Genomic DNA, 14,273 nt, shown 5'->3' with positions numbered 1-14,273 from the left:
CCAAGACAGCATGATATTGGCACAAAAACAGACACATAGACCAGTGGAACAGAGTAGAGAGCCCAGATACGGACCCTCAACTCTATGGTCAAATAATCTTTGACAAAGTAGGAAAGAATATACAGTGGAAAAAAGACAGTCTCTTCAATAAATTGTGCTGGGAAAATTGGACAGCTGTGTGTGAAAGAATGAAACTTGACCATTCTCTTACACCATACACAAAGATAAAGTTGAAATGGATAAAAAACCTCAATGTGAGACAGGAATCTATCAAAATCCTAGAGGAGAACATAGGCAGTAACCTCTTCAACATTGGCCATAGCAACTTCTTTCAAGATATGTCTCCAAAGGCAAAGGAAACAAAAGCGAAAATGAACTTTTGGGACTTCATCAAGATCAAAAGCTTCTGCACAGCAAAGGAAACAGTCAACAAAACAAAGAGGCAACCCACAGAATGGGAGAAGGTATTTGTAAATGACAGTACAAAGGGCTGATATCCAAGATCTATAAAGAACTCCTCAAACTCAACACACACAAAACAGATAATCATGTCAAAATTTGGGCAGAAAACATGAACAGACATTTCTCCAAAGAAGACATACAAATGGCTAACAGACACATGAAAAAATGTTCATCATCATTAGCCATCAAGGAGATTCAAATCAAAACCACATTAAGATACTACCTTACACCAGTGAGAATGGCCAGCATTAACAAGACAGTAAACAAGTATTGGAATGGATGTGGAGAAAGGGGAACCCTCATACACTGTTGGTGGGAATGCAAGTTGGTGCAGCCACTTTGGAAAACAGTGTGGAGATTCCTTAAGAAATTCAAAATAGAGCTTCCCTATGACCCTGCACTACTGGGTATTTACCCCAAAGATACAGATGTTGTGAAAAGAAGGGCCATCTGTACCCCAATGTTCATAGCAGCAATGGCCATAGTTGCCAAACTGTGGAAAGAACCAAGATGCCCTTCAATGGACGAATGGATAAAGAAGATATGGTCCATATATACAATGGGGTATTATACCTCCATCAGAAAGGATGAATACCCAACTTTTGTATCAACATTGACGGGACTGGAGGAGATTGTGCTGAGTGAAATAAGTCAAGCAGAGAGAGTCAATTATCATATGGTTTCACTTAATTGTGGATCATAAGGAATAACACGAAAGACATTGGGAGATGAAGAAGAAAAGTGAGTTGGGGGAAATCAGAGGGGGAGATGAACCACGAGAGACTGTGAACTCTGAGAAACAAACTGAGGGTTTTGAAGGAGTGGGGTGGGGGAAGGGGTGAGCCTGGTGGTGGGTATTGTGGAGGGCATGCATTGCATGGAGCACTGGGTGTGGTGCATAAACAATGAATTTTGGAACACTGAAAAAAAATTAAATTAAAAAAATAAAATTACTTTAAAAATTTGAGAAGTAAACAGTTGTGATTTATATCTTAAGATAACATAAATTGTTTTTAATCTAATTACAAAGGTAGGAAATTTGGAAAATATAAGTGAAAGAAAATAAAAATAAAGTGTGAAGATCACCAGTTCTAGGGAGAAGGAGATGATTTTTGCAACTTAATATCAAATAGTTCAGAAAAATAATATATGCAGGTTTACATAACACATACAGTATGACACATATAACATATATACTCATGTGTGTGTATATATATATATACACACACATATATATTCTACATGCATATTTTATGTCATACGTAGGAAACAGAAATATCACACATATACACACACCTATACAATCCTATATAGATTATATAATGCACTTACATGTACATACATATTATGTATAATATTTATTTTTTATGGAGAGAATCACAATATATAGTGTGTATATGTTTGTGTATGTGTGTGGAGAGAGAAAGAGAAAAATAAAGCAAATGCAGCAAAATGTTAACACAGTTGGTGAGTCTTGGGTGAAGGTCTGCGAAGGTACGTGAGCATTCCTTGTACTACTCTTGGAACTTACCTATAAATATGTTACTATTCTAAAATAAAACATAAATTGGTTTTTGATAATATGCTTTCTGGGGTTTTTTTCCTATGCATAAAACATAGGAAACATAAAAATTTTTGTTTTTTAGCAGCAGCTTCATAGCCTCACTCTACCATAAATATGTTGCCTTGACCTTGGTACATCCATCCCCTTATGGATGTAAGTAGTCGCCTTCCTGTGGAACTTTTAAGTTGTTTCCAATTTGTCACTATTAAAAACAATATTTCAGTAAGTGTCCCTGTGCACAAATCTTTAATCATGTCTTTGGGAAATTTCTTTACTGGGAAAGGCTGCTAATGCAAATTGCCAAACGCTGCTGGACAAGTTGCGCTAATTCGTTCCACCACTTGCCATGCAGGACTGCTTTGTCAAGTGCCCAAAACCGAATCCGGCTCAAAGCCGCTCAGGGGGAAAGCAGGCACTCCCGCAGGCTTGCGGCGGGTTTCAGGGGCTCCAGCCGTGGGAAGCACAGCCTGGGATTTGGGACCCGGTGTGTCTCCTTTGGGCAGCATTTCCCCTGCTCCATCCACCTCCCAGTGAATGCTTCTTTGCAAATCTCTGTTCTCACCCCTTCTTCACTCCCACTCGAGGGAGCCTCTGATTCCCTGTGGTGTCCACTCTGGCTCCCACTTCTGGACCTTGCAGTTTGAGCAGCTCTCCATGGTTCGCACAGGTGGGGTAGCGTATGTGTTGGGCGTGGGGTGTTTAGAGCACAGACGTCTTACAACAGAGCAGGACCAGAGAAGCAATGGCCCACACCTCCAACTCACACGGTCCCCTGTGCCTTTTACTACAGTTCTCTTTCACTCTTAAAAAAAAAAGAGAGAGAGAGAGAGAATGGAAAATTTGATAGTTTGAAACATTTCATTAATTGCATTTCTTGGGCTGTTAGTGCTGTTTAGTATTTGTGCATGTTCGTTGACCAATTATCTTTCTTCTGGGAAAGGCTTGTGCATGTCCTTCCATCATATATGTATTGAGCATTGTTTTTCCTTCATTGATCTGCATGAAGTCTTTATAAAGGACATCACCCTTGGTCATAGAGTTCAAATATCCGTCCCATTTTCTATTTCACTTTTTTACAGCATTTACAGTGCCTTTTGACATTTGGCAATTTCTCCTCTTTGTATCATCAAATCTAAGCGGGTTTGTTTTGTTTTTCACTACAGCTCAACACTTACAGAAATGCTTCTTTCTTTGCTTTTGCTAGAAAGGTCTGCCTTCCGTGTGCTCAAGTGTTGGAGCTCTGTACCGCATCCCCTCCTACCCCACCTATGTGGTCCCTACCAGGCAGCCCAAGTAAGCGTCCAACCAGTACATGGCTGCTGTTGACTTGAGTGAAAGGTGAAGAGTGAAAATTCTTTATGGTCTAATGATTTTGAGCATTATTTGCAAGGCTGCAAATGAGAATTCAAGAAGCAATGTCCTAAATGGTACCCCAGTGCCTCTCAGAAGATCTGGCTAATTGAATTCAAACCATATGTGGGGCTGTGTTTCCCAGGACCATATTCTCAGGAGCTGCCTTTCCAGAGCCTGGGAGTCCCATAACAGGACCAAATGAAGGCTGAAGTCAACATCTTCCTTTTCTCCCTTCTGAGATTTGGATTATGAGGTGTACCTCCTAGCAGTGATGATTTCTGAAAATTCATAGAGCTGGTCATACGGGGCTCATCTGCAAGGAGCAAGACAAACGCCTTGTTTTAAAGTGGAAGTTGGTGTCCACAAGCCCGAGGCAAGGAGGTGACAATTACCACAAGTCTTTTCACGATGTCTTTAAGCACATACATGGCAACAACAAAGTCATCGTGCTGGGCCCCCTTATGGCTCCAGGACTTTAGGCCTCATTTGAGAATGTGCCCACAGAAAACCAAACCCAAACCAAAACCATGTGGTACACTTCTAAAGACAAACTTCTCCCATAGTGCCCCTGAGCCTTTTCAACGTTGGGCGGGGGGCGGGGGGCAATCTCTTGTTTGAAATCTTGAGGGGTTTTTTTTGACAGAATTGTTGATTCTGTGTTGACTCCTTGACTACAAGATCATGAACTCTCTTGGTCATTACAAATCAACATCTGTAGAACCGTCTCTTTCACCAACATCAAGGAAAAGAGAACTTGAGTTTTCGAAATAAAGCCTCTGGAGAAAACCAGTGTGCGTACCACACGGATTATCCCGTTAATAATGCATTTTTAGATGAAGTTAATATTTTATGGTCTATTAATAATATATGTGCTTGGGGAAATGCATATATTCTATAGAAGGAAGAGAAAGTTATAAACCGTGAATCTCACATCTTTGGATCACAGCACAGTTGTGACCTATATTGGATGAAAACTTGCCATTATTTTGTATCGAGGATAAAGTTTCTTCATTGATGTAACCTGGAAGGTTCAGAATTCAGAAGTTTGTTTTTGCTTCCGGCTGAGATTGATGCTGACAGCACCCCCTGCCCCCTCCTTACCCATCATGCACTTCGGCCACGGCTCTGAGAACTGCCAATGCCAAAATGGGGGCTTTGAAGCCTCAAGCTGGGGCATGGGAACGGCCCTTACTATGTGAATACGTAAGAAGTCATCTCACCTCAGAATGTGATTTCAACCTAACAATGATTTTTGTTCAGAATTGGAAAGTCTCTGTCTCTCCTATTACCTTTGAGTTTGAAGAGACGAGTTATGCAATGTTCACTTTCCCAGATGGAGTGAGACATGAAAGGAAGACGAGTGAGAAGCAGCTGGTGAGGCCCAGATGTAATGAAAAACCAGCTGGTGACATGAAATGAGAACGTCCTGACACCCATGGGTGCCAGGCTCCCTGCCAGGTGCTGAGGAGGAGAAGCACGGCATCACTCCTGCCCCCGGGGGCTCTCAGTCTAGCTGAATCATCACAGGACTCCATTATTCCCATGTCACGATGAACCTACTTAATTCCTTATTCTGCAGCCCTGACATCTCGCCGCTAAGGATGCAAGTATCCAAGGCAAATATTTTCTCATTTTATTTCCCTGAAGTCTTGAGGTATCCTAGTCCATATGTTAAGTCTGATGGAGTTCAGAACACACAGTCCCCAAATATGGCATTTTACCATGTTTTAAGCATACGTGAAGCTGAAGGAATTTGAGAAATGCAGGTGCAGGGAAGACTCCCCGAAGCAATTGTAAGATTTCGTGTGAGAGGTGCTTCCCCGTGCTCGGAGGAAAGGAACATCCTTATTTCCGGAGTCGAGGGACACCAAGAGGACCCCAGGTGAGCAGCCCTTCCTAAGTTTCCTGCCCTTTCCTACCCTTTGCTCATACCCTTGGTCCTGCCATGTTTTCCCATGACTGTCCAGTCTTCACCAGAGTTAGTGTAAAAACACGTTAGGGGCGCGTGGGTGGCTCAGTGGGTTAAGCCTCTGCCTTCGGCTCCGGTCATGATCTCAGGGTCCTGGGATTGGGCCCCGAATCGGGCTCTTGGCTCGGCAGGGAGCCTGCTTCCCCCTCTCTCTCTGCCTGCCTCTCTGCCTACTTGTGATCTGTCAAATAAATAAATAAAATATTTTTTAAAAATGTTAAACTTTTCCTAAAGCGTTCATTTCTCTTTTTAAAAAAAGATTTTATTTGTCAGAAAGAGAGAGAGAGAGAGTGTGTGTGTGCACAAGCAGGGGGCATGGCAGACAGAGAGAGAACCAGGGTCCCTGCCGAGCAGGGAGCCCGATGCGGGGCTCAATCCCAGGACCCTGGGATCATGACCTAAGCCGAAGGCAGATGCTTAGCTGACTGAACCACCCAGGCGCCCCTTTAAGTATTCATTCCTTAATGACCGCTCATGTCACAGAAAATTTATATCAACAGGTGAGCCTGCTTGTCTCCTGTGAATCTGTTTTTGTTGATTTTCAGACCCAGCCAGGGACCCTTAGAGGGTCAAAGACAAGTTTTTCCTCCAGGGGGCAGGAAATTCAGGGATGCTCCTCTTTCTACTCCAAGCCCCCGAGGACCAGAGGGGCTGTAGGATCTGTCATCCCTTTCTTCTCAAAGTACAACCTTCTCACTGTGCTGAGTGGGGTTCTAGTACTTTAAAAGAAATTTGGGGGGCACATTAAGTACCCTAAACATGTCGATTTCTTCAGCTGACGCTCAGCCGATCTGTTTCAGAGCTGGAGGAAACACTGAGAGGCTGCAGACCTTTACTGAGAGAAGTTAGTCTGTCTCAAGATGGTACTGAAGCGGTTTTCAAGAATGATTCTGAAATAATACTATTCTGTTCTTATCTTAGAAGCTCTAACCCCCCCTTATGCTCACACATCGCAGCTCTAGCTCTTATTAAAAGGAAGCCGGTCCAGAACCTACCTACCTTCCACCTGCGTGCACTATTCTGAGGGTAATGAATATGACGTGGGCATGACTTGTAAATGTCCAGACTTTTTGACTCCAAAACAAACAAAGGGAATATCTGAGAAAATAAAAGAGACCACTGAACAGCTCCGAGCCCTAAACCTCAGTTTCCTGATGTCTTTTGTGAGACAATGGTCTTGAAGCCAAGCCTCGTGGGGGAGGAGGAAGTAATGTTCTAAATTCCTTGAGTTTCATGAGCCTATCAAGCACTCTGCCGAAGGGGCTAGATCCTGGGGATAATATGCCAGGGACAGAGAGAATCCAGCAGACGACCCAGAGGAGAAATCTATTTCCTCCAGGTGGCCCAGAGGAAAGGCATTAAGTTCAGAGAGTGCATGGGCTGTAGACACAACAGAGAGGTCTCATGGTCCAGAGGCTGGGAAGTCCAAGATCGAGGTGCCAGCAATCTACGTTTCGTTCTGAGGTCTCCGCTCTTGGCTTGTAGACAGCTACTGGCTTTGTTGTGTGCTCACGTGACCTCTTTATGCATTTTAAGGCGCCTCAGACTCAAGTCATGATCTCAGAGCCGCGACCTCATGACCTCACTTGGCCTCAGTGACATCCTTGGAGGTGCCACCTCCAAACATGGCTGTATAGGGAGGGGATTGGGTTTCAACGTGTGAATCTGTGGGGAACACAAACACCTAGTCCATCACAGGACCTTTCCTTGAGGACCCTGGAAACAGGTGTGAAAACTGTCTTACTCCTCCCTGACCTTGTCTCATGTCTACAGATGAGACCTGAAATGCACAAATCAATAAACTCATGTTCATTTTTTATTAATCTGTCCTTTGTTTCAAGCCTTAGCTGAGAGCCTAGGTCAGAGAGAGGAAAAGTTTCTCCACGCCTACAGTATACAGCACGTGGCAAGCATGTGGCATGTGGCCAGCACTCAAGACAAACACAAAACCCTAAGCCTTTATTTTTAGAGACATTCGAACTGGGTCCCGGGCTCAGCAGGTCTCTGTCCGGGTTTCTCTTCTGGTCTGTTCCTGACCCATCCATCAGAAACCATTTCATCCATCAGGGGGCTGGGAAGTGGGTGAGATCTCACTCAATCACCAGCTGAGAATTAGGGTCAAAACACCCCAATCTGAAAAAAGGCTTCATTGTATTTCCCCCAATCTGAGCCAATTTCACATCTCGAACTAACCAGCATCCACACATCCCAGTCACCCATGCGAAAATATTCACTGTCCATTGGAGACACAGAGGCATGGCCTTGCTAATGAAACGTCACAGGCCACCAAAGTCCCAGAAAACTCTCCTGAATCATTTTGTCATTTTGACTTAACAAATGTTTCAGCCAAGCGAGCAAGATTTGGAATTATGATTATGTCATCCTATAATAATTAAATCCACCTAACCAGCCTTCACTGCATACTTTTCAACAAAAACAAGCACAAAAAAATTCTGTACATGCGCTCAATAGATGTCAATGTTAAGGACATAATTGGCAACACGTAACTGTTAAGTGGCTCGTCGTCATAAATTCCTCTGGTATTCGTGGCATAACATCAGTCACAAGGAGCCACAATGGATACAACACACGCTGTGGGTTTGCTTCCTTACCAGTCGGCAGCAGTGAAAAGATTTATAATTTCCCTCTCCCTGACATCCGTGGGCCAGTAAGCAGGCAGCCTCGTTGGCTTCGATGAAAGGATATTACACATCGAATGTACTTAACGCGGGTGACGGTTGTAATATCTTTTCCCTGATGTCATCCCAGCTGTTGCCCTGTTTCAGGCAGGTCAGCAAAGTAAAGACACTGAACAAAGGAATCACGCTCTGCCCGTCATCGACGGGACGCTTTTCCTGTGCCTCTCACTCTTAGTGCTGCTTCATAAAAAAGATTGAAAGAAATTCATGATTGTTTTTTCTCAGCTGCCATTTGGACCATAAACCGCATTCTCTTCCTCTGTAGGCTTGGATAAGAATAAAGCAGCATTTTTTAAGATCTTAGAGGCAAGTACAGGCTCGCCCCTCCCTCCCCGGCTTCAAGCTCCTGAAGTGCTAAGATCGGAGAGAGAGGCCACCGCTTGCAGTCATGGTTTGGCTGCAGCCTCGCTGGGACCAGCAGCATTCAGCATGGGGACTCGAGAAGCTTCTAGAGACGTGAGAAAAAAATGGACATTTTCTCAATGCCTCCTCCCCCACACACACCCTAGACAACTACCTCAGACAGTCTCTTGGGGTCTCTGGATCAGAACTGTGCCTGAGGCAGCAGACGGACTTGGAAAAAAAAAAAAAAAAAAAAAAAAAAAAACCTCGATTCTCGGGGAGACCTGCCAAAGTTGTTGCTAGGTTCCATGTGGAGAAAACATTTGCGTCAAGGAGCAGCCCGACTTCGAGGAGAAAGGGGGCCCCTCGTGGAATCCCAGAGTTTTCTGACAGCCCGCTCTCCCGATGAGTGGGGAGACGTCCTGGCAGCTTGCGACAGACAGACAAGGAGAAAAATCTGGAGAGACGGCCACAGCATGTGAGTCCCCGGTGTGGGCCGGTTCAGCTCGGGCCCAGCACCTTCCCCAAGGCTGCCATTCAGTATGGCCCTCGTGGGCACCTCTCAAGTGTGCACGAAAGGGCACAGAATGCAAGCGTCTGCTGATAGACTCATTTTAATCACATCGCAGATCATTTCCTTCGCTTTTAATGTGCATGCCAGCGCTCTCACATAAAGCCACCGTGAGTCATTTCTGTACCTCGTTCTTACTCCCTTAACCCAGAAGGCCTGGGTCCCCACTCTCAGATGGCCTCCCGCAGGCTGGCCACACCGTCTCGTCCTTCTGCATCTGGCCTGCCTCCTACTCAGACCGCTGGTCATCTGAGAGGCAGAGACCAGGTCCACAGCGTACAACCTGTACGCCAAGCGTTGAAACGGGAGAACTTCCTAAGCAACGGCATTTCAACCACTCTCCAGCAACCGGTATTTCACAAATAGTTCTTTCAAAGAGCCTCGTTTCATGTGAGCAAGCATTTGCTGACTCACTCAGGGAGCACACAGCTTCCAGGAAGTTTGGTTGGCAATCCGTGTTGGCTACGAAAACCGAGGCAATTGTTTTTCCATTATTCCATTACCAGCTGGCAGAGAGGATAAATACCAAAATAGGAATTTCTCCTTTGACATGAAGTCATGGAGACCACAGTGAGACAGGCCGGGCCTGTTACCGGCTGCCCATCTCCAGTGATTTCAAATGTTGCTTGGTCTGAGCTCATGAGCTGCCCACGGCAAATCCGCAACGTCCGCCACCTGCTCCTGTCACTGGAGCGTCGTTCCAACACCGGAACTCGAACCCACTCAGATGAGAAGTCGGCTCCCGAGTGAATTTGATTATTAAAGTTAAAAAAGTAGATTCTACTTAGAATTTCAAAATCATTAAAGTCTTTCCTGAAGTCTGCTTTTAAGAAGAGAATCCAGCAACTGGGCCACCACTTCCTGAGAGAAATATAAGGGATGACTGCTACGTTTCAAGCCTTTTCTTCCATGTTTATTATAACACTATTGTATTTCTATTATAACCTTATTAAAACATAAAGGAAATGCTGGGCATCCAAAGTCACTCGTCAGCATTAAGACTTGGCATCTGCTTTGCAAAGGGGGTGAGCTCTTCATGGGCAACTTTGGGAAGGCGGCCGCATCTAGGAATTCTGAGATATTTAGTTGCTCGGTGACATAAACCCACTTCTTAGAAAACGTCACAGAACAGTCTAGAAGTGGTCGGGCCCTGAATTTAAATTATTGGTTAGGAAAAGCTTTGAAACTCTCTAAAGACAGCGAAGAAAAAATAAGAAAATGTGTGGCAGGATCTTTACCTGAGAAAGACTAGCCTGAACGCATATCATAGATTCAACTTAAAACGATTTAAGAGCGCGTGAAAAATCTGAATAGAAATTCAGCATACCGTCTCGGAAGTTCAAGAAAGCTGGGATTAACCTTCAGGGTAAAAGCATAAACCACAGTTGAGTTTGTTTCTAAGAGGGAGAAGAGCTTGAGAGCAAAAGGACGTTTGCAGAGCATCCTGCTTGTAGGACGGATTTTTCTGTGGCAACATCCACAGGGTCGACGGTCTTTTCGGTGCGTGTTCTCAGTGCCGAGCTGAGGGATGACGGGAATGCACAACTCAGGACCCCTGGGCTCAAGGGCTCCCGAAGACACTCCAGCCTCCACATCTGCGTCGGTGTGAGAGGAAACACTCTGGTGTGCTTGCTTTGGGCCAGGCACACTTCCAAACACCGGATTCACACGGATGATGCCATTCCCATAGCAACCTTGGGAGGAGGGGCTAGAATGGTCTCCGTCTTCCAGCTGAGGGAACGGCGACAAGGCTAAGGAGCAGGCCGGGCCAGCGCCGGGCGGTGTGGCCCTGCCCTAGCAAAGCTGCCCTTCTTGCCTCCTCTGTTGAAACGGATCCAGGCCCCCAAAGGTGTTCCCTCTGCTTGCGGGCACAAGGCTACGCTCTGTTGATAGACGAAACACACACGGCGGGACGGAGGGCACTTCTTTCTAGGTCTGGGACAGTTTGCTCAGCGGGCTCTATGGGTCAGGGGGCGCCCCTCTGCCCCCTCGGGTGGTACTGCAGCAGAAAAATGCCCCCCCCCAAAGCATCCTAGAGAGCTGGCTTCCAGCAAATTCCAGAGGGTGGGTTTTCAATGAGACCACAGGAACGCCGGTCACCTGCTGAGCCACAGCTGCTCCCTCTCCATCCTGTGGGATCTCAGCTCACGGGATGCTCCCCACCTCCTGCCCCCACCTGCTTGCTTTCGAGTTCCCTCTCCTTCTCGCTAGCCGATCCCTCGTTCTGCACTCCCGGTATGGTAAATAATTACGTACATCACACTTCCCGGGGCAAGTTACTGCACGGTTTCTCTCTCCTGATCGGATCCAGACCGATACCCTTGCCTTCCGGGCACAGACTGGGGAGCAGTGCGGCCAAGACCGGGATCCGGAGTCTGCAGGGGACCATGTTGTCCATCATCACCGGCTGGCAGGGTCTGAGACCATGTGCCCAAAGGGCACGGCACCGACTCATCCTGGAGGACAGGGCCGCGGGGAAGGCATCAGGAGAGAACCCGCAGGCTGAGTTTTCAAACGATTGATCGATAGACACGTAAACAAAAGGCGTTCCAGAAAAGGGATGGCGTATGCAGCACTGGAAGGAGGGAAGGTGAGTGACAGCCTGGGGATGGGGACGGAGGTGTCAACAGGGCTTCTGTGGACTCCCCCAAACCTCCTCCTCATTCTGGGGCAAGTCCTAGTGAGCGGGAGGCCTTCGGGATCCTAAACCTTGCCCTTCTGTTTCCCTGCTTCTCTCGCTTGCTCTCCGGGGCATCGGGGCGCACAGGGCTCTGGACCTGGGTGTCATGGTGGTGAGGAGGTGGCCAAAGAGGGGTCCGAGGTCCCCGCCGGGCCGGGACGGCATTCTATCATCCACAGCAGCGGCCTTGGTCACGGCGCGGAACACAGAGCAGAGCGATACTTCCATTTTTGTCATAATTGCATTTATTTCCATTTTTGATAAAAACTAGTTAGCTCTTCACTCCCCAAACCCACACTGATAAACAACGAACGTCATCAGAGTTGGAAGAGCACATGGCTAAGCGGGAGCCACGGCCACGTTCAGCCACGCGGCTTTTGGCTTGGGAGGGGCTTTGCAGAAAACACGGAGTCGCCTGTAGTTTTTTTGTTCCCACCAATCCCGCCCTCACAGCTTCTGTGGACATAGACTCTTTCTTCTAAATGAAGAGAAGCCCTCAGAGCGGGGTGGGGTCGTGAGGACGGCTCTCCCCACTCTGGTCGCGGACACACAGACCGAACGCTCCCTCGTTCCTGCCCGAGTGCCCACCTTCTTCCAAGGTCAGCGTCTAGCATCGCTTAGGCCCCCACATCCAGAGGGTTTTTGAACATCCTGGGTGCTGACCCAAAGTCTGGAGTTTGCAGAACTGGCAGAAGTTGGGATTGATACTTAAAAAGTGACAGATATGCATCCCAAAACTCTGATGAATGAAAATAACCCCTTGGGATCTGGGCCCATGTGAACGCATTAGGCCTTTTTCTCCCTCGGGGGAAATGGTGGCAGCGGGTGGGGGGAATCAGAAGCAAAAGGTAAATTCCAAAGTGGAAAACTGAGAGGACTAGACCTAGTGGTTTACATCGCATGGGTCACCCCTCCATGGTCTGCTGGCCCATTTCCTCAAGGGTTACTGTGTCTGTGTGGTTTGGGCAAGCAATTCAGGAGCTATGTTTTCCTTTACAAAAACAAAAAACAAAAAGCAAAACAAAACAAAAAAAAAACAAATCAAAAGTAAAGTAAGTGTTTCATATCATGAAGATAATGGTAAGTTTAATGGTGGATCCAGTGTTTGAAACCATCCCAGGTCCAGGGAGTGGGTGAGCCGCGCAGCCTGTGGTTAGACAGCGTTCCTTTGAAGGAGCTGGTCCAGTAATTGCTAGGGAAGCAGGAGACAGACACGTCAAGGTCAGGTTCAGCATCTGCGTGCCACACACACGTCACACCTGCTGGCGGCCAGGCCATTACCTTTTTGAAGACTTCAGCACGGAGTCTGTTACTCTGTAAGATCACTCTTTTCTTTTGTTCTTCTTTTTTCTTTTTCACTTCCGGCAAGTTATTATAGATTCTGAAACAGATTCAGAAAACACTCTGAAGGGGAGAGAGACAACGGGTGCCTGGGGGGGGGTCTGTGTCCTGTCTTGTCAGCAGGCTCTTCCATTTCAAAGACAAGACCAGCTGCAGACCGGCCATCCCGGATCGGTGAGACGCCGAGACCCAGGGCTGCCTGACGGTCTCCAGAACGGGCCGCCGAGGCTGGGACGGCGCCAACAGTCAGGGGTCCCCTCCCCCCAAGGGCAAAGCTCAGAGGCCAGTTGTCTACTGGGTGGGGGACTTCCCTCTCCCCCTATTCTTGGAGATAATTAATGACTTGCTCACATCAAGTGGGAGATTCCAAACCTACGGCTTTCCCACTCTGTAAACTTGCCCAGATGCCTTTTTGCTACACGTTTTTTTAAGCCTTCCTACGACTTAGAAAAAGAGCAGCAAATAAATGGAGGAAGTAGCAGGAACTCTACTGGGATAACACACGCGTACATGTGGGTTTCCCTCTTAACCTGTTGCCTTCCTAATTAAACTGCTTCCAGATACAACTCAGACGTAAGTATCACGGTCTTGTCCTGGTGTAAAATTAGGAGTTTCCACGTAACAAGCAGGGCCCAAGAAAGAGACCTTCTTCTGAACTCTTATTTCCTGCCTCTTAATAGAAACTGTTTGTGTCCAGATGCCGAAGGATATTTCTGCGGAGTCCACAGACACAGTGGAGGAACAGTAGCTGAGCTGTGGGGTTGCTGTATACATGGCCTGTGGGTAAACACCTTTTTTTTTCATTTTTTTGGACGTCCGAAAGCCAGACAAGATTTGTTTAATAGGTTCTACTTTTAAAATAATAATTAACAAAGTATAAAAATATAAATGACATTATTAGCAGGTGACGTTATCTTGGTTACTGAGCGTGAGGCTAATCACCAGGCATAAATGTTGTCAACCCTCACAGCAGCCGAAGAGGCACATAGTGTCCTCTACGATACGACTGAGGAGCGCGAGGCCCAATGAGGTCAGGAGGCTCTTGCAAAGTCCCCAGGCTGGCTCATGGTGGGCTGGGGGTCGAACCGTGGACTCTCAACGCAACACTGCCCCCTAACCCCGTAGTATAAAGTGTCTGGGAAATACTTGTTCCATGCGTATGGTTCAAATGAATCCGTTAACACACACTTGCCATATCTAGGAACTATTCCAGGAAGGGCCAGGGAGAGGACCGTAAGGAATCAGCAGGAGAGCTGAATGTCCCAAAGCTCCACAGTGGGAATCCCCAGACG

At 46.8% G+C, this 14,273-nt stretch overlaps 1 protein-coding gene across 1 annotated transcript in view; it reads right to left on the bottom strand.

Moving 5' to 3' along the window:
* Nucleotides 1–11,872: 11,872 nt before the first annotated feature.
* The window catches only part of LOC308355464 ((E2-independent) E3 ubiquitin-conjugating enzyme FATS), a gene marked incomplete at its 5' end in the record, with an annotated part of 203,689 nt that continues 201,288 nt past the window's right edge, over nt 11,873–14,273 (bottom strand). The window contains 2 exons of the mRNA XM_080823688.1: nt 11,873–12,832; nt 12,922–13,021. Of these exons, the coding sequence (XP_080679814.1) occupies nt 12,794–12,832; nt 12,922–13,021 (139 nt within the window). The 3' untranslated portion in view covers nt 11,873–12,793. The remainder of the gene's footprint in view (nt 12,833–12,921; nt 13,022–14,273) is intronic.

Source organism: Martes martes (genome assembly GCF_963455335.1).
Source record: "Martes martes genome assembly, chromosome: 14".
Lineage (NCBI taxonomy): Eukaryota > Metazoa > Chordata > Mammalia > Carnivora > Mustelidae > Martes > Martes martes.
This window is presented reverse-complemented; position numbering and strand designations above follow the sequence as displayed.